This window comes from Cynocephalus volans, chromosome 2 (genome assembly GCF_027409185.1).
Source record: "Cynocephalus volans isolate mCynVol1 chromosome 2, mCynVol1.pri, whole genome shotgun sequence".
NCBI classification, from domain to species: Eukaryota; Metazoa; Chordata; class Mammalia; order Dermoptera; family Cynocephalidae; genus Cynocephalus; species Cynocephalus volans.
In genome coordinates, this window is record NC_084461.1 from 143,622,148 (window position 1) to 143,641,380 (window position 19,233).

The window sequence follows — 19,233 nt, forward strand, 5'->3', positions numbered from 1 at the left end:
AGCTGGAAAGACCACGCATGTGTTAATCCGTGCTGCTGCAGCATGCATCACTTCCACTTTGACCTCACTGTTAATCTGCGTGAAAATTAATCACACAGATCCTTTAGTGATTTTTCAGTTTCTTTTAAACACACACACACACACACACACACACACACACACACACACACACACACACACACACACAGCCTTGTCCTCTCTAAAAGAAAAATCAAAACAAAGCAAACAAATAAACAAATCTAAAAGATGGACCTGGGGGAGTACGCGTGAGTGTGAGGGGCATGAGTATCCTTACCAATGTGTTCGCTTTTCTCTCCCTTATTTGTCTGGGTCTGTGTCTCTCCCTGCACCCTCCCCCTGCCTTAATTATATTATTCCCCGTACTTGGAAGCCTCTGCCTCAGCTGACGCTTTGATGCTATCTGCAAGAGCTGGTGCCGATCTATTTCTGCCCCCTGAATATTAATTCCTGAATCTGGTAGCAATACATCTCCCCAGTGACGGGACCTACTAGAGGCAGGGGGTGGGGGGAGCCACCATCGGATCATAAGCATAATATTAATACAAAGGGGAGGGATTCTTCTGCACCAAGAACCAAGAGGCGAGAGTGAAAAGAAAAAAAAAAAAAAAAAAAGCGATGAGTTCGCCAAATATATGGAGCACAGGAAGCTCAGTCTACTCGACTCCTGTATTTTCACAGAAAATGACGGCGTGGATTCTGCTCCTGCTATCACTCTACCCGGGGTAAGATGTGCCCTTTTTGGCGTCATTTTTTTTTTTCTGAAGAAGTGGGGGAAGGGGTGGGTATGAGGAAATAGGGAGACCACCCAGATTCAAAACAGTCTCCTCGGATTTGGGGCTTTATAATTCAGGGGAGAGTGAATATATGGGGCGGGAACGAGAGGAAGGAAAGAGGAAGGTCACTTTTGTTTATTTATTAATTTATTGGATTTTTGTTTTGTTTTGTTTTAGAGTGGAAAAGCTAACCTGATAAACACTTTGGGGAGTAGGATTTGGGCTTTACTGCAATCTGATGCTGAGGTGGGCTGTGCTGATAAAGCCGGCATTTGAGGCCATGTTGAAGGCGTTTTGGGTGGGGGTCTGGAGGAGAAAATTGCAAATGAGGTCCTGGCGCACACCCCATAGATGTGTGTGAAGGAGGAGCCGGAGTGGGGGGCGGCTCTGTTCTGTGCACTAAAGTATCGCTTGCTCCTGCACCTGGGCAGTCTTAAGGTCAGTCAGCCAGGTTTTTTATCCAGCCCCTTTGGCCCGGCAGCCTACTCCCTGATGGGCAAACATGGTTCAGCACCAGGGACAGCATTCCCGGTCAGAGCCAGATGGTGAGAGGCTTGTCTACCCTGACAGGACATCTTCTCTAAATCTACATGGACATTCATATAGTCAGAAAGAAGGCCGATGGAGCCAAGGAGCATTAATGAAGTCCGGAGACCCTGCTCTCGTTATTGCCACCCCCTCCTAAAGACAGAAGGGGGACTGTTGGGGATGGGGTGGCAGATGTCGTTGAATGAATACATGAGGGAATGTAGTTGTGAGAAAGAGTTGTCCTTGCAGCAGTGTTGAAAAATATGCTGAACCAGGTGAATGTGATGCCAGATCTGTGAAGTATGCTTTAGAGTCTTGCTGCACTGAATAGAAAAGAGGGGTGAGATTGGAGGGGAGAGATTGGAGTTCGGAAAACCTTGAGCATGTGTGTGCTCTGAAATGTTTTGCAGCTCATTTTTTTTGAACTTCCTTGCATCGAGACTGTCAGGGTAGTATCCTCCCAGGTAGTGTGGTTCGTCATTCATCTATACATCTAAACATCTCTTCCCCCTCCTAAGATTTTTACCCAGTACCAAAGTCAGGTTAGAAGTCCAATACTTATATGACCTTCGTTCTCCTATAAGATACTTTTAAAATAAAGCTCCATAAGAATTCCTACACACACCCCATCCCCCACCACCATCAAAAAAAAAAAAGAAAGAAAGAAAGAAAGAAAGAAAGAAAGAGAAAACTAGCTATAGAAGAAATTAAGACACTACCCTAACGTTTTCTTGAGAGTTCACACTCATATAGCAGTTGTAACAGAAAGAGCTGAAATGGATGAGGATTAAACTATTTTTTAATTTTATTTAAAATCTAGTCAACTTCCCAGGTCCCCCCTTTTCTAGGGTAGTTAATAGGACATGCAGATTGCTGGTAAAGAAGACACCCAGGCAAAAAAAAAAAAGAGTAAAAGCCTCACTTGGAGTTTTTAGGCAGAGAGAGGGTCTCCTTAACTCTCAGCACTTTTTATACCTTCCTCCGTTGCTATAAAAATAGAATATATTTTCATTAAGCGTATAAGATTAAATAGCTTTCTCAGAAGAGAAGAGGGCCTTTTACTGAAAACAGTTTATGTGCAATACACTTTAGTAGAATCCTGAAAAATAATTTTTCTAGTCAAACTTTGCACACATATTTTCTATTTAATGTGCTGTGTAGGTGTTAATCTTAACTTGTTTTTAAAATTAGAGAGTTGATTGTTCCTTACTGATAGAAAATATATTTCCCATATTTCTTCCATCTATGAAACCTGTGGATTAAAATCTATGTAATACATAGAGAAGCATGTCCGTTTTTTCTACTAACATTCATCTTAGTAAAAAATTTTATAACTGCATACAGGAAGATATTCTTAGGTATTTTGTCTTCAGTGGTCTTATTTTAACCAAAGAGAAATAATTTTTTTATTGTTTATAACACCATAGTATTTAAGATGTCTTCTTGTTGCAACAGCCCCATCTTTTCAATTCCAATGTCATCTAAAAAGTATAACTGGATGATACATTTTAATTTCCAATTCCTAACAGAGTAGTCTAGATGAGCTTTTAAAAGAGCTCTAAATAATGTAAGTTATGTGTCGTGACAACTCTCCAATAGGAGAATTTTCACATTTTCTCACTAATAACTGAAAATTAGACTCATTGCAGTTTGATGCAGAGAATGTGATCAGAGCCTCAGTTTGCTGCAACCCCACTTAAAAAAGCCATTTGAAGGGCTGAAGGGAAAAAGAAGTTTTGATTCCTGAGGCTGATCCTGAAAAAAGACAATGAGTAAGTGGAAAAATAACTGGGGACCCTAGGAGCTCTTTTATAGAGTCTTTTAGGGTAAACAGTAGCAGAGAACTATCCAGAAAGTTGAAAGAAAATGTAAGAAACATTAAATTGATTTTTTTAACTTGTGTAACTCTGAAGAATAAGATTTTTCCTTATTAAATTACTAAATTCATTGGGTTCTGTGAACAAAAGTAAAACAAGAAGACAAATAGAGCATTGGAATGAGAATATTAATAGCTAATATCTCTTCTTATAAGTAAAATAGTTAATTTCTAAAACTCAAATTTTTCTAAATGGTCATTTGTCTTATTTACAGTGCTGTCATTTGAATTACCTGGAGAACTTGCTAAAATGGAGATTACTGAACTGAATGGTTCTGAATCATAACATATGGGGTGGAGCCCAGGAATATTTATTTTCAGCAAGTCCTCTTGACTACACTTTGAAGAAAAGTGGTCTATACTTTTCTGACTTCTAAAAGTTTATTCATCACCATATTTAATATTTATAAATGTTTCGAGTATTGCTATTGTATCATGCAGCTCAGTACAGTAAATTGATTTTGCATCCAGAATTTTTAAGTTTGTATGTAAACCATTGAGTGTAGTATACAAACCATAAAGTAGGAAATAGTATGAGGAATTTTAATAAACCCACAACATGTATGAGAAGGCATTGGCTGAAAAAAAATACATACGTGTCTAAATGTGTGTGTAATTATATCCACAATCTATATACATGCCATGTACAAATAGTCGTACATATAAATTTTAAAATTAATTTTATAACATTATAAACTCTTTCAATGTAACTTCATTTAATGTCAGAATAAAAAATATCCTAATAGGAAGAAAAAGATTAAGATAGACCATAAAAATTTTTATAGTAAATAGGAATAAGTTATACAAAAGAAGATGTTTTTACATATATTAGAATAAAACAGGATCTTAAAATATGCTTTGAGTGATAAAAATTTGTTTTTTAAGGATAGATTGATCAGAATTAAATTAAATTAAATTAAAATTCTGATGATCAGTCTAAACTTTACTTTGAAGTGAATTTTGAAAAAGAAAATTGAGTTAAAGATTTATAAATACTTCTAATCTTAGCTGTTGCCTGAATAAAACTGCTTCAGATGATTAACTTTATGAGCTGCTAAAGTGTTTGTATCCCATAATGAAAAATACATAGTGTTTAACTTAAATAGGCTATAGCCCTGCACATGGAGGGAATATTGTGATTCTTCAATATAACCCTATCTGTTAACAAAATTAATTTCTACAGATAAGCTTGTTATTCCCTATCTTTACAAAAGTCCCACCTGCTTGGATCTGGGAAAAAACATATCCTTAGCATATTTAATTGCTTTAGTTGTAGATACAGCATTTCAAATCATCTACCCTGAGGCAAACATCGAATTGGGGGGGGGGGGAAGAAAGAAAGAAAAGAAAAGAAATACCTACCACTCAGTACTTCCCAGAATGCAGTTGCCCACCAGCATCTAGACAAAACACCTGGATTGTAGGCAGAAATTTAAAAATTGGCTTGTAATTTAAATAAATAGTTATATAAATGTCTCTCTGATATCTTACACTCAGAAAAATCCTCTAATTAGTTAATTTGTAGAATATTTAATTAAATGATAGAGGTCTCTGTTCTACACATTTCAAAATTTGTTTCATGCCAAGGATTTCCACTCAAATTGGAAAGAAGTTAACACTAACTTTAGAGACTCTGTCTTTGTTGTGAATACTACCTTGCTAAATCCATGACAACCTCTCTGCTATCATTTCCCAGACATTCCAAGACAGACTTTCCAGAGTTTAAGTAGATAGGCTTTACTGGAATGATACATACTTGTGATTCTCCAAAGTACTTCCGCCAAATTGACTGATTACAGAAGATTGATTAGAAGTTATAACAAGAACAGTTTGAGAATTGTTTGACCACTATGGGTGTCAGTACAATTTAAGTGTTTAAAGATTCAGAATTGTGGGGGGGGATGGATATTCCGGATGTGATATTTTATTCAGGTAGATATGAAGAGAAGAATACATCCTCCTGCTCCTGTTTATAAGAGACCTATACGACATCTTGACACATTCAGGGTCATAAACCAAATATTCATAACACAATATAAATTTCATACTTTCAAATTTACCAATGTCATATATATACATACACTGAAATATTGCCTTCCACTGAGCAAATTTAAAGGCTAGCTTGTTCAATGTTGTCCTTCGGTTTTCTTATAAAAATCCTTAGAAAACTGAGAGACAAAATCGAGGCAACTATACTGAATATGAAAGTAGAAATAATATTTACAACTTCAATATCTGGACATGTATATTTTTAATATGTAGATATCTAAGGAAGACATTTTAATCATCTCAATCACATAAGCAACTGATTAACTTTGATATGTAATAACTTAATATTGAAGCACTTAAGTTTTAATTTTCAAAGAAATAAGAAGTTATGAATTTCTAGAAATTAATAAGGGCTTTAGTTTTTTACAAGAATATTTGCATCCACATTCTTATTCTCTCAATAGACACATGAGTTAGATGAGGAAAATAACATTATATTCTTCTGGCAACTGTAAAAAAATGAGATTTGGAGAGATTAAGGGACATATACAAGGCTCTTTGAATATTATCTGTAGGGCAGGGTTGATAACCGCTAGTTGCTTTTCTAGTGCAATACACTCCACTACACAAATGTAGTCACACTTTTTCTTTCCAAATGTAAGAAAATACTTGGATTGTTTTGAGATATAAAAGACCTCTCCACTTTGCCTTACTGGGAGGGTTGTTTCCTATTTATTTGTTCCATATACTAGAGAATAAATATCCTTTAAATGGAAATGAAAAGCTCCTTTTAAGCTACACATTAGTGGTTTAGGGTAAAAATAAAATTTAACTACAAATCATATTAATCCTTATAGTATTATGATATAAGAGCACAAAATATGGTAATAATACTATATTATTATAAAAATCATTGTATAACTCTGCATAGATAAAGTACCATGTAAATGCTAAATAAGTAGCACTGATATTACACTTTCCACCCATTTATAAAGAAAACCATATGAACACTAAATAACATAATAGTGGGGAAAACAAGGGATGTTTTTAAAGCAAAGATCCTTTGTAATAATTGAAACCCTGCCACAAACCCAAGTTTAGTTGTAGAACCAAAGTCTATGTAGTGAGACAAATATACAGTGAGCTCTGTGATTTCTTTAGGCGTATTTTAAAAAATGGCCAAAATCAACTAAATGCAGCATATCAATATAATCTTGGTAAGAATATAATGATTGAGTCCTTTTTGTGGTTTTTTTTTTTTTTTTGGCTATCAGTTCTTTTAATAAATTGCTTTTGGAGACACATACAAAATACATAATTGAGGACGACAACTTTAGATATAAAAAGTAATAATGAATTTATAATTTCTCAATTAATTCATTAAAGGAATAATATTTGAGCCAGGTGTGCTCTAGGGACTGGGCGTGTAACTAGAGGGCAGCAGGAGCCATAATATCTGCCTTCTTGGAGTTTGCAATCTTATGGGATGACAGGCAATGATCAAAGAGGCATAGAAATGATTATTAAGTTTTAATTCATGTAAATGATACACAAGAAAGTCACATGGTGTTGTGAGAGAGCATAGCACATTTCTATGTTAGAGCATAGGACAGAGAAACCGAGATACGCAACCTAGTGGAAACTCATGCATTACAATCTGATTGGTTAGTTTCAATATTCTGGCATTCTTCTCTTGGCCATAATAGTCTTTGTTGGATTTGTTGCTCTCAATTGCAGAAGGTTTCACTTGAAAATGAATGGAATTTTTTTTGAAAAAGTAAAGCAATGTACATTTTTCAAAATTCTCTGAATACTATTTTTCTTTGGTATTTTTGAAGATACCTGTATATATATGATAGACAAAGAAGGACAATTAAATAAAGCAATGCTGTGGTATATGATATTTTCTTAACATGTATTCAATTTACTAATCAATAGCCAGTTGATGGGTTTTTCCCCAACAACTTTCTATACAATAGTCTATGTGTATATAAGATAAGGTTTTCACGTTATCTGCATGAAAATGGATACCACCACCTACCACTGATACATCTTCTCTGAGCCTTTGGTAATTCAATATAAATAGTCAAATACTGTTAAATATTTAATAGATTTATCAATTTCCCTCCACAGAGGAAAAAAAATACATGACCACCTTAATATACAGAGCAGTGTGAATGGCAATAAATTACAGAAATATTAAAGCATGAAAACTTGGATACAATAGAATCAAGAGATACAGTAAATTTTTTGGAACACTTTAGCATTAAATACAAAATACACTGTGTGTGGCCTGCAAAAATACATACAGAAGGAGATTTTAGCACCTTGATATTTCTTTCAATTTTGATAAATTATAATATTTTGGTAAGATAATAGATGCTAGCAATGATGTTAATAAATTATCAACTGCTTTCTAAAGATATTTTCATTCAGTACCCTCCTTCAACTTATCCTGTCAGAATAAGGAAGTGTGATTTTAGTTCATTTGAAATAAACATTCTACAATAAGCATGGTGTATACTCATGCACATATACACAAACCTGCAGCTTTCTGATAATGTTTTTAATCTTATAAAACCATACTTTTTCTATGACATAACAAAGATTGAGTGAATGCATTTTCCTCTTAAATTATTCTGAAATGAAAGAGCAAGCAAATTCACTTTAAATTTGAGGCTACTTTACAATATTTCCCCTTTCTTAATCAGAAAGTGATTTTCCCCAGTACTTCTTGGAAAGGAAATTTGAAGGAATAGCTATTAGAGTTGGTAACAACATCTACACAATTCCAAGTGAAAATTATCATTCAACCAAATTACCCCCTTTTAACTTCTCCTTGCTGAAAGAATTCTGCATTTTAATTTCTTAGTTATGTTTTTTATAATTAAAAAATACCTCTTGGTTTTTTTGTTGTTTTTTTTTTTTGGTCTTTTTCGGGACCAGCACTCACCAGCCATTCCTATACAGGATCCCAACCTGCGGTCGAAGCGTCGCTGCGCTCCCAGCGCTGCACTCTCCCGAGTGCGCCACGGGCTCGGCCCGTTACCTCTTGGTTTTTTTAAATGTATACATTTGGAGTTGATTATTCCTGATTCAGTTTCTCAACAGTTACTTAAATGATTTAAATAGTTGCTTCATAATGTTCATAAACCTATAACATATTAATCAAGTTATTAGAAATTATGAAAATTTAGATATTTAGTTTATTCTACACCCAGATAGTTTTTATAAACTAAATTGTTTGGGGGAAGCTTCCTAGCCCTATGGCCAACTTTTTTTTATATATTGATAAAAAGTTTAACTAATATTGGTGTATTGAAATATGTGATATCCTCATCTAAAATGTGGAGTGTACATGAAAGCAATTATAGCCATGTTTAGATATTAGTATTATGTAAAATATCTTTAATTTTAGGAAATAAAATATTTTAATTTTAGCTCTCTATTTTGAGAAGATACTTAATCTGCCTGAATTTTCCTGTAACTGATTTATTGAACAAGCTGGCCTAGAAATCATGTTTCTCTCCAAACAAACCTCGTCTGTTGAATCTCTCTTTCCCACACTTGAGTGTTACCACAGGTAAATCTCACAGTTTTTCTTTTCACTTTAGGGTTTAGAATCATCTCATTTGCAAGTACTAAAGTCTCATCTAAATTAATCCTTGAATTTTTCATTCATTTTAAATCTTTTTCCATTCTCTGGTCTGGCCCGACCAAAGATTTCTGTAGCCTGATGCTATACCTTCACTTCTCAGGCTCTCCCATCCCCTCTTTTTATGCTGTTTATGGCTCTTTCAAGATTGGGGTGGAGGAGGGAGGTGAGTTAGAGAAGAAAGAACTTAGCTTTTCCTCTGTGGTGACAGACGCCTAAATACTGAGTGATTCTATTATGGGGAGATTGGATGGTTTTAAGGAGACAACCCTCTTCCTGCCTCCCCTCTGGACTATTCTTGTCTAATACCTGGCATGAGTCGTGCTCTACAATGGCTGATGTAAGACACTCCTTTGGCTTCACTCAAAGATACATCCACCTTGACACTGCTAGCCGTGTCTTGACAAATAGGCAGTCTTTAAGACGGTTCCAGAAACACTATTTTTTTTTTCTGACATCCACTTAGTTCATGGGAAAACAGAACAAAACATAACAAAACTCAACAAAATTGCTTGTCAGATTGCAAAAGTGAAGGTCTTTCCTATTCAGATTCACTATTTGTGTAGTCCAAACTAGTGTATTGACCTTCAGACTTCTTCAGGAAAGAAAGAGCCTACCTTGGTGATTGTACTGTTCATGTTATAGAGAATGCAAACCAAATTTCTCTTAGAATTCTCTATCCACCCTCTGTTCAGGGAACACTAAGAAGTAGGTATGAAAGCTTTTCTTTTTGGGCTATGTAGAAAAAGAATGGCCCTGTCGGTCTTCCGTCATGGTAGATATCTGCGAGTGGACTTCTTGGCTTTCTTTGTGCTTGTGTTGACATGGCAGTGGAGCAAGTCTTGCTGTGGGATGAGGGGATATAAAATTGCACAGCTCTTACTTCTCTTAAGCCAATGACCCTCCTTCACAAGACCTCCTCCCCTGCTAAATCCTTCAACTTCTATTACACAGCAGCAAGGAGGGTGAAGGAAAAGATATTCAGGATTGGTTTTTGTCCTTCTCTAGCAAGTTCTGCCTGTTCTTAGCAGTCTACCACATTTATATTAAATGAGTGTATAATAACGTGTCACCTGTTTTTCTCAGTTCTGCTCCACTGGTAATGATTACAGCAGGGAAAATCTCATTTAATATTTTGTTCTCTATGCAATGCGTTTCTCCCATCAGTCCCCCATCTTCTTAGGTCTTTACTCAAATGTCACCTTCTCAACCAGACCTACACCAATTCCTCAATGTAATATTGCAAACATCCCTCCATCCTGTACTCCCAATTCCCCTTACCATCTTCTATGTTTTATTTTTCCTTAGTATGTACTTACAGCCCTCACTAAGTAATTAGAACAACTTTGTTATGTTGTAATTAGTTTATTATTTTTACTCTCTGTTTCCTATCTCCCTCTGCTAGAAGACAGGATCTATTAGGGCAGAGATGCTATTGTGTCTATTGATATAACCCAGGCTTTTAGAGAAGTGCCTAGCCCCAATAGATGTTCAATAATTATTTGTTTAATTAAATAATGAAAATTGCACTCTTGTTCCCTAAATTTTTCTTCTTTTTAAAAAGGAAGAGAGAAAAAACCTTTTCAACTCCAGTATATCTCACTCTAAATCCAGCATATATGGCTTCCAACAAAAACAAAACAAGCAAATAAACAGGACATACAGAATAGTATAATCTTTAAGAGCATAAGCTATGGACACTCACTTGATCAGGATTCACTTTGACAGCCCTCAGTCAGCTTACTTAATTTCACTTAGCCTCAGTTTCTTTGTATTAAAAAAAGGAACACAATAATTTTTTACGTTTAGTTTTAGTAGTAGTTATTATAAAACATATTAAAGGCTTGGCACATAGTCAGCATTCCCAACATGTTGTTATTGTTGTTTTTGTTACTAATACAGGGTCATTATTTATTCCCCGGGGATATTCCTAGAGGTACAAGTAGCTTCTCTACCCCTAAATCCTAAATTTTAGGAGAGAGATTTCTTGATACATTTTTTTCTAATTCTCCAGTCTCCTGTCTTAACTTGTGTGAGATAAGCAAATTGGGGAGAGATCCCTAAGTTTTAACTGCTCACTCATTTTTAAGTACAATTACTGTAAACTTGATAATACATGCAACAATGTGGATTAGGTCCCAATTTAATGAGATAATGTATGTCACCATACAGGATTCCTTCCTGAATTCAAATTTCCTAACTAAATGTGAAGAAGGATCTTTTCCCAAAGATAGTGTGAAATTGCTGTCTCTGAGTTACTAAGCAAAATTACTCAACTCATTAATCGGAGTAAACCCAGGTTGCTACTCCTGATGGCCAAGTCCACACTGGATAGCATGAAATGGAGGCACTGACTGTTGAGCCTGAAGTTGATATGTTGCTATTCGAGGTCATGTCTAACTCTTCATTTTTCTTTTTGTGCCTCATAGATCTGATCATAGAACAAAACTCAACATCACTTATCACTTAGGTTACTGCATCAGCTGCTCAAAATGCCTTTCTGATACTTTTGTTACCTTCCAATTCATTTACACACAGCAGAAAGACTTTTCCCCCGACAACTATTATTTTAGATAAAGACATAAAGATTCAATAAGTTGCTTAGAATTTAATGTAGAGTTAGATGAATTTTTTCCAAATGTATGCACCAGTACAAGCACCACCTGTGAGTGTGCACACACATGCACACCACACACACACACACACGAATATACGCACAGTTTCCATCACATCATCAGGTTTTCTAGTGCCCCTTTACAAATTACCATTCTTTCATTCTCCCCTCCCTGCTTTCCCCTGTAGCCTCTCTTCTAATTTCTCTCACTAAAGATTTTTTTCCTGTTCTAAAACATCATAATAATGAAATTAACAGTGAGTGTATTCTTTTGTGCCTGGCCTTTTTTGCTCAACATGTTTTTGAGATACATATCATGAGTTCTTTTTATTGTTGTGAATTCCATGGTATAAACGACAATATATTTAGCTATTCTTCTCTTGATGTTTCTGGTTTGAAGCTGATTGGACAAAGCTGTCACAAACATTACTGTGCAAGTATTTCTGTGGACATGCTTGCATTTCTCTTGATGAAATTGCTGGGACACAGAACAGGTGTATTTTAACATTATAAGAAGTTACCAAAACAGTTGTACAGTGTATGACTGTTAAAGTTCCTTCAAATCTTTACAGTTTTAGATATTCATCTTTGTATTAGTTATCTATGTCTATATATACAGTTGCCCAAAAGTTAGCAGTTTAAAATAAGAAACACTTCTTATCTTACAAAATATCTGAGAAACAGGGATCCAGGTGTGGCTTAGCTGGGTGACTGTGGTTCAGGATATTTCATGAGGTTACAGTAAGTTGTTGAACAGGGTTCCAGACATCTGAAGGGGCAGGTGAATCCACTTTCAAGCTCACTTTCATGTAGTTATGGAAAGGAATTTCTAGTCTCTTGCCTTGTGGGCTCTCCTTTGGGTTGGAGATGTGGAGAAAGAGAGAGCAAGAGAAAGAGAGCGAGAGCGAGAGAGAGAGCGAGAGAGAGAGAGAGAGAGAGAATGAAAGTTTTGATGATGAATGCCACAGTTTTTATAGTGAAATCTCAAAAGTTATACACCGTCACTTCTTCCATATGCTGTTGATAATGAAGACCAACCCGAGATGTCGTGGGAGGGATCTACACAAAGGTGATGTCTTCATCTGTTTGGACTATGTAACAAAATACTGTAAACTGGGAGACTGTAAAAACAAAAAAGTCTATTTCTCACAGTTCTGGAGGCTGAACGTCTGAGATCAGGGTGCTGACATGGTTGCATTCTGGTGAGGAGCCTCTTCCAGGTGCAGTCTACTCTCGTCTTTGCATACTCACAATTAGCTGTGTGCTACGTTATATTTCACTAGACCCCTTTGAGCCCCAGGCTATTTCCTGTCTCTTTTATAGGTACTACTTTCAGCGCTTCATATCTTTCTCCCATTTTCTTTTGAACCACATCATCTTCAGTACAGCATTTTCAGGATTTGAGAGTTAATTTTTTATAAATATTTTCTATTCATTACTAAAAAGGAGGGGTCATATTGGAATGATATTTAACTAATATTATTTTTGAAAGCATGAAATAATAAAACAACAGCATGGTAAAAAAAAAAAAAGACCCCCCTCTCCAAAAAAATAAAACCCTTTCTAGTCTCATCACATATCACTTCTCGGCCTTTTGGCTAAGATCATTGTAGTCTCATCGCATATCGCCTGACCCGAAATTTTCTATATAATAAAACCAAACGGCAAATAAAATTAAGTTAGTGTCATGAAACCAAAGATGTATGAGCCCTCAAATACTCCTCAAAACATTCATTATAGTTGACTATAATCTTCCAGGTATTCATTTGGTCAACAGGTTGTTTACCTAGTTTCCAAGGACCAGGAAACAAATCCTTTTTACAGATCTGCTGCCATTCACATTTGCAACTCAATTTCTCAGATGAGTGAGCATCAAAGTAACTCTGTAGAAAGCCACATGGTGAGAGAGAGATTTCTTTGTTCAGTTTTGTTATCCTTAACTTCAGATTATAAGTAACCTCCCAAGAAAATTCTTAACAGATGTCTAAGTTTCAAGAAAATATATCTGAAAAATGCAATTGCACATAAAGCTTCAGAAGATTGGAGACTTGGTTACCCACTGTGATTCAGGTGACCCAAAATGTGCCTTCCTGAATACCTATTTATTTTGGTCATTACATCTTATTTAATTCCTACTCACTGCGTTGTAGCACCATGCAAGATGCTGAAGATAAAGCACTGAACAAGGCAAACATAGTCGTTGCTCTTGTAGAGCTTATATTTTAGAATAAGGACATGACTCAAAAACATAATAAAATATTATATATAATTTAATAAAATATTATATATTATAACTTTGCTTTTATGAATTTACTCAAAACAATGTTGTACCTATGTATTGACTCGTTTCACTTATTGCCTCAGATTTAAGGAAACTGTGTAACCAGATATACATTTTACATTTAATCATTTTTTAAATCCATAAATCCATATGATTCTATTCATTTTCCCATTGAAAAAGTTTAACATGCGATATAATTTGACTCTTCTTGATTTCTGAAGTGCTGTGTTAAATGTGGAATGAAAATTAATGCAACATGGACAGATTCCCTCCTGCCTGCCTTCTGCCTTCCTGCCCTCAATAAATGAGTTCCTAACACTTGCTTGGCCTGGGTATAAACTAATGAGAAAGATAGGCCTCTTCTTTACCTTCACAGACCTTGCAGAACAGTAAACGAATAAACAAATAAAATACTTCAAATTGTGACAAGTGTTGAAGAAACAACTAAAAAACTATAGTATGATAAAAAAAAAAAGTCACAGAAATTTTCCTTTACATAGTATGATCAAGACAGGTCATTATAGAGAATAGATAAGTTGAGACTATAAGGAGATGAAAAGTATCTGGCTATTGAAAAATTGAAGGGAAGTTGAAGGGAAGACAATTCTCATCATAAAAAACAGCAAGTGGAGGAACTTGAAAGGAATAAGTGATCGGTGAAATTTAGGAACTACAAATAGGCCCAGGTGGCTGGAGGACAGTGACCAAAGATAAAAAAAGTCAGGAGATAAAATTTGGGAGACAGGAAGCTACTTTCTAAGGCATGGCCTTGCAGCCATAGTAAAGAGTTGAATTGTATTCCAGGTAAGGGGTTTGGATCAGGGGAAATACTTCATAGAGTAATACCATTAGTTTCATTCTTAGAGGAGTATGCCTGTATGATTTGGGGAATGATGAACGTTGCAGTTTACCTATTTACTTTCAGTTGCTTGACAATTAATTAAATTGCTGACATATAACTTCCTTAGACATATATGGTGGTGTTCTTTACCCTGATATAAAATCTTAGCAAGACCAAGAACCAGTTTTCATTTTTCTATTATGTCAATGAATTGAGTAGGAGGAATGCCGTACAAATGCAATTTGTGGGAATGGGTATGCTGCCAGTATGAATCTGACCGTCACATCATGGGCACAGGAGGTGACAATTAACTTTGTATCTCATGAATTTTCATAACAAAAAAAAGAAAAAATGACTTGAAACATAATTATTTTACGACATTGCTATGAAATTATTGCATTGTTTTTAACTAATGTGTTTAAACAGATTCATATTTATAGAGCTAAATATTTGTGTCTAATACATGGCAAAAACTGTCCATAAAGTCCAAATTAATTACTATAATTTGAGCATTAATAGATTTTAAAATTTTAAGGGATTCAGATAGAGAACATTAACAAAAGTAAACTTACTTTCTATCCATGAAATTGGTTGTTGAACTTAATCTGTCTACAGAAGAACCAGGGAAGGTAATATTGCAACTAAAAGCCAAAAAGAGGTACAAATATTGTGTACCAAATTAATAAGAAACCACAGCACCATTTCATTAATAAAATTTTCTCTCTCTAGGAGATTGTTACATTTTTACGTAATTACCTCATACTTTAATATTAGGAAATTTCACAAAAATCTCATGTCAGAGAATATTTTGAAAAATTTATTCATTTATTTTATGGAATAATTGGGTTTTTAAAAAAGTTGTCTGGCAAAATTGGCCTTTTTAGTGTACAATTCTATGAATTTTAACACATATGTAAGTTCTTGTAAGTGCCACCCAAATGAGGATATTGAACAGTTCTATCTCCTCCAAAGTAACAAGAAAAAGCTCCCTAGTGCTACTCCTTTGTAGACACACCCTTTCCCTCATCCTACTCCTTGCAACAACTAGTCTGTTATTCATCGCAGAAGATTTTTCTTCCAAGAATATTGGATAAATGGAATCATACAGTTTACTTAGCATAATGCCTTTGAGATTCATCTGAGTTATTGAGGTATGAAATAAGCACATAAAAAGAAGTTCAACATCATTAACCATTATCCATTAGATAAATGAAAATTAAAACCACAATATGATATCACTACATACCTATTAGAATGGGTAAAATAAAAACAGTACTGGCAAGACCAGCATTGGTGAAGATATGAAGCAACTACAATTCTCATATGTTGCTAGTGGGAACAAAAAATGGCATAGCTACTCTGGAGAACGATTTGTCAATTTCTTAATAAGGTTAAACATACACTTAATATATTACTCAGCATTCCATTCCTGAATATTTACATGGGATAATTAAAAACTTGTGTTCCAGAATAATAGCTGTAAAAAACAGTGATTATCTAGCTAATTTTTTTTCAGGTATGCTTATATAAAAATAATTGTATTTAAATTTTTTATACAAAATGGAGGTTTTTAAAATTTTTAGTTGAGAGTGTACTTGAGTGAATCAATCATAAACTTTTCAATGATTATGTGCTCTGTTTTGATACTACTGATGATTATGTACCTGATGATATGGGAAAGACAAAAAAAATAATGATAGGAAAGATGGGAAGCATGAATTCCATGGAGGCCTCATTTTACAATTTGTGCATTAGTGATGCAGCCTCTTGAAAAAAGTATCAATACCCTATGCAGAACAGACACTAAGTTATCTTGTCATTCCATTAAGGCACTCTGTGTATAATATAAATTCATAATGATTTAAGGCTTTTAGCCTTATTGTATAATAAAAAATCTAAATTTTATATCTATAAATAATACAAGAGTCATTTCCTGTTATATAAACTTTTTATTTCTCTATGAAATCAACATGCTGATTTGTTTATTTATTTATTTATTTGCATAGTACATTTTTTGTATTGGTTGTGAATATTCATGAGATACAAGCTGATTGTCACCACTCATGCCCAAGATGTGATGGCCAGATGCATACGGGCAGCATGCCCATTACTACAAATTGTGATTATACCCTATGTCCCCCACCCAATTATTCCCAACCTCTCTTCCCATCTACCTTTCTCCCACTCCACTTTGTATCCCTAGGTACACTCTCTCACTCTGGGAGTCCAACACACCACTGTGTTCTTTCTTTCTTTCCTTCTTTCTCTCTTAGCTCTCACTTATGAGTGAGTACATGCGGTATTTATCCCTCTGTGCTTTGCTTATTTAACTCAATATAAGTTTCTCCAAGCTCATCCATGTTGTTGCAAATGGGAGAATTCCATTCTTTTTTTTGGCAGAGTAGTATTCCATGGTGTATATATATCACATTTTCCTTATCCAATCATCCATCAATGAACATTTAGGTTGGTTCCATATATTGGCTATTGTAAACAGAGCTGTGATGAATGTGACAGTGTAGGTATCCCTTTGACATGATGATTTCCATTCCTTTGGTTATATACCCAGAAGTGGGATTGCTGGATCCTACGGAAGATCAATTGTAGTTGTTTGAGAACCTGCCATACTGTTTTCCATGGTGGTTGTACTAACTTGCAGTCCCACCAACAGTGTAGGAGCATTCCCTTCTCTCCACACCCTCGCTAGCATTTATTATTCTCAGTCGTTTTAATTATAGCCAGTCTAACTGGGGTGAGGTGATATCACACTGTGGTTTTAATTTGCATTTCTCTGATGATTAGTGATGTTGAGTATTTTTTCATCCTATTGGCCATTTTTATGTTTTCCTTTGAAAAATGTCTATTCAGCTCCCTTGCCCATTTTTTAATTGGGTTATTTGTTTTTTTACTGTGTAATTGCTTGAGTTCCTTGTGTATTACAGATAGTTAGCAAAAAATTTCTTCCATTCTTTAGGCTGTCATTTCACTCTGTTGATTGTTTCATTTGCTGTGCAGAATTTTTAGTTTGATACAGTCCCATTTGTTTATTTTTTATTTTGTTGCCTGTGCTTTTAGGCTCATGTTCATAAAGTGTGTGCCCAGACCTAGTTCCTGAACTGTTTCACCTATATTTTCCCTTAGTAATTTTACAGTATCAGGTCTTATACTTAAATCTTTAATCCATTTTGAGCTTATTTTAGTATATGGTGAGAGATGCATGTCTAGTTTCATTCTTCTGTATATGGATATCCAGTTTTCCCAGCATCACTTATTGAAGAGAGAATCTTTTCCTCAATGTAGGTTTTTGTTGCCTTTGTCAAATATCAGGTGGCTGTAAGCCTGAGGGGTGATTTCTGCATTCTCTATTCTGCTCCTCTTGTCCAAGTTTCTATTTTTATGCCAGTACCATGCTGTTTTAGTTGCTATAGCTTTGCAGTATAATTTCAAGTCAGGTAGTGTTATGCCTATGGCATTATTATTATTATTTTTTTGCTCAGGATTGCTTTGGCTGTTTGGGGTCATTTTTTGTTCCATATGAATTTAAGATTGTTTTTTTTTTCCATTTCTGTGAAGAATGTCATTGGTAATTTGATGGGGATTTCATTGAATCTGTAGATCACTTTGGGTAGTATAGACATTTTCACAAATGTTAATTCTTCAAACCCAAGAGCATGGAATGTCTCCATCTTTTTGTGTCTTCTTTAATTTTTTCAGTAGCGGTTTGTAGTTCTCACTGTAGAGATTTTTCACCTCCATGGTTAAATTGATTTCTAGATATTTTACTTTTTTAAAGACTGTTGCAAATGGGCTTACTTATTGGAAAATATAAATGCAACAGATTTGGCAGCATTTACTTTGTATCCTGCAACATTAGTGAAATTATTAACCAGCTCTAAGAGTTTTTTGATAAGTCTCTAGGCTTTTCTATATATAGTATCATGTCATCAGCAAATGGGGACAGTTTGACTTCATCTTTTCCAATCTGGATGCCCTTTGTTTCTTTCTCTTGCCTGACTGCTCTGGCTAGTACCTTCAGTACTATGTTGAGTAGAAGCAGTGAGGGTGGGCATCCTTGTCTTGTTCCTGTTCTTAAGGGAAAAGCCTTCAGTTTTTCCCCATTGAGAATGATACTGGTGGTAGGCTTGTCATGGATGGCTTTTATTGTGTTGAGATACTTTCCTTCTATACCTAATTTGTTGAGAATCCTTATCATGAAAGGATGTTGAATTTTGTCAAATGCTTTTTCAGCATCTATTGAGAAAACAAACGTGTGATTTAAAACATGATTAAACTCGGGATGAAGTTAGGATAATTTCAAATTCCATTAGGGCTCTTTAAAAATATTGTTCCAGAATTCCAGGAACAAGAGTAATTTTGGGCTTTCCAAAATATATTCATAGAGCACTAATTCGTGCTCATTCTCAGTACAGAACTTTTTTAAAAAAGTAATGATTACATGTTCTGAGAATAGTCCTTAGCTCTTACTAGATGTCTGTGAATAAACACAAAAATGAGTGAATGAACACAAAATTTCTAAGATCTTGAGTATTTATAATTCTTAGGTATGTAAATTCTTATTATACAGAAATAAAAATGTATATAATGAGAGTAGGGAGAATGAGGAAGAACAAAGGAACTACAGACAAAACTGAGAG

The 19,233-nt window shown here is 34.9% G+C and overlaps 1 protein-coding gene across 6 annotated transcripts in view; it reads left to right on the forward strand.

Annotated features, from left to right (window-relative positions):
* The first annotated feature begins 636 nt into the window (after positions 1-636).
* Positions 637-19,233, forward strand: part of GABRG2 (gamma-aminobutyric acid type A receptor subunit gamma2) — a 91,784-nt gene continuing 73,187 nt past the window's right edge. For all 6 annotated transcript variants that reach the window (XM_063085824.1, XM_063085825.1, XM_063085828.1 and 3 more), the window contains exon 1: positions 637-743. In XM_063085824.1, coding sequence (XP_062941894.1) covers positions 637-743 — 107 coding nt within the window. The remainder of the gene's footprint in view (positions 744-19,233) is intronic.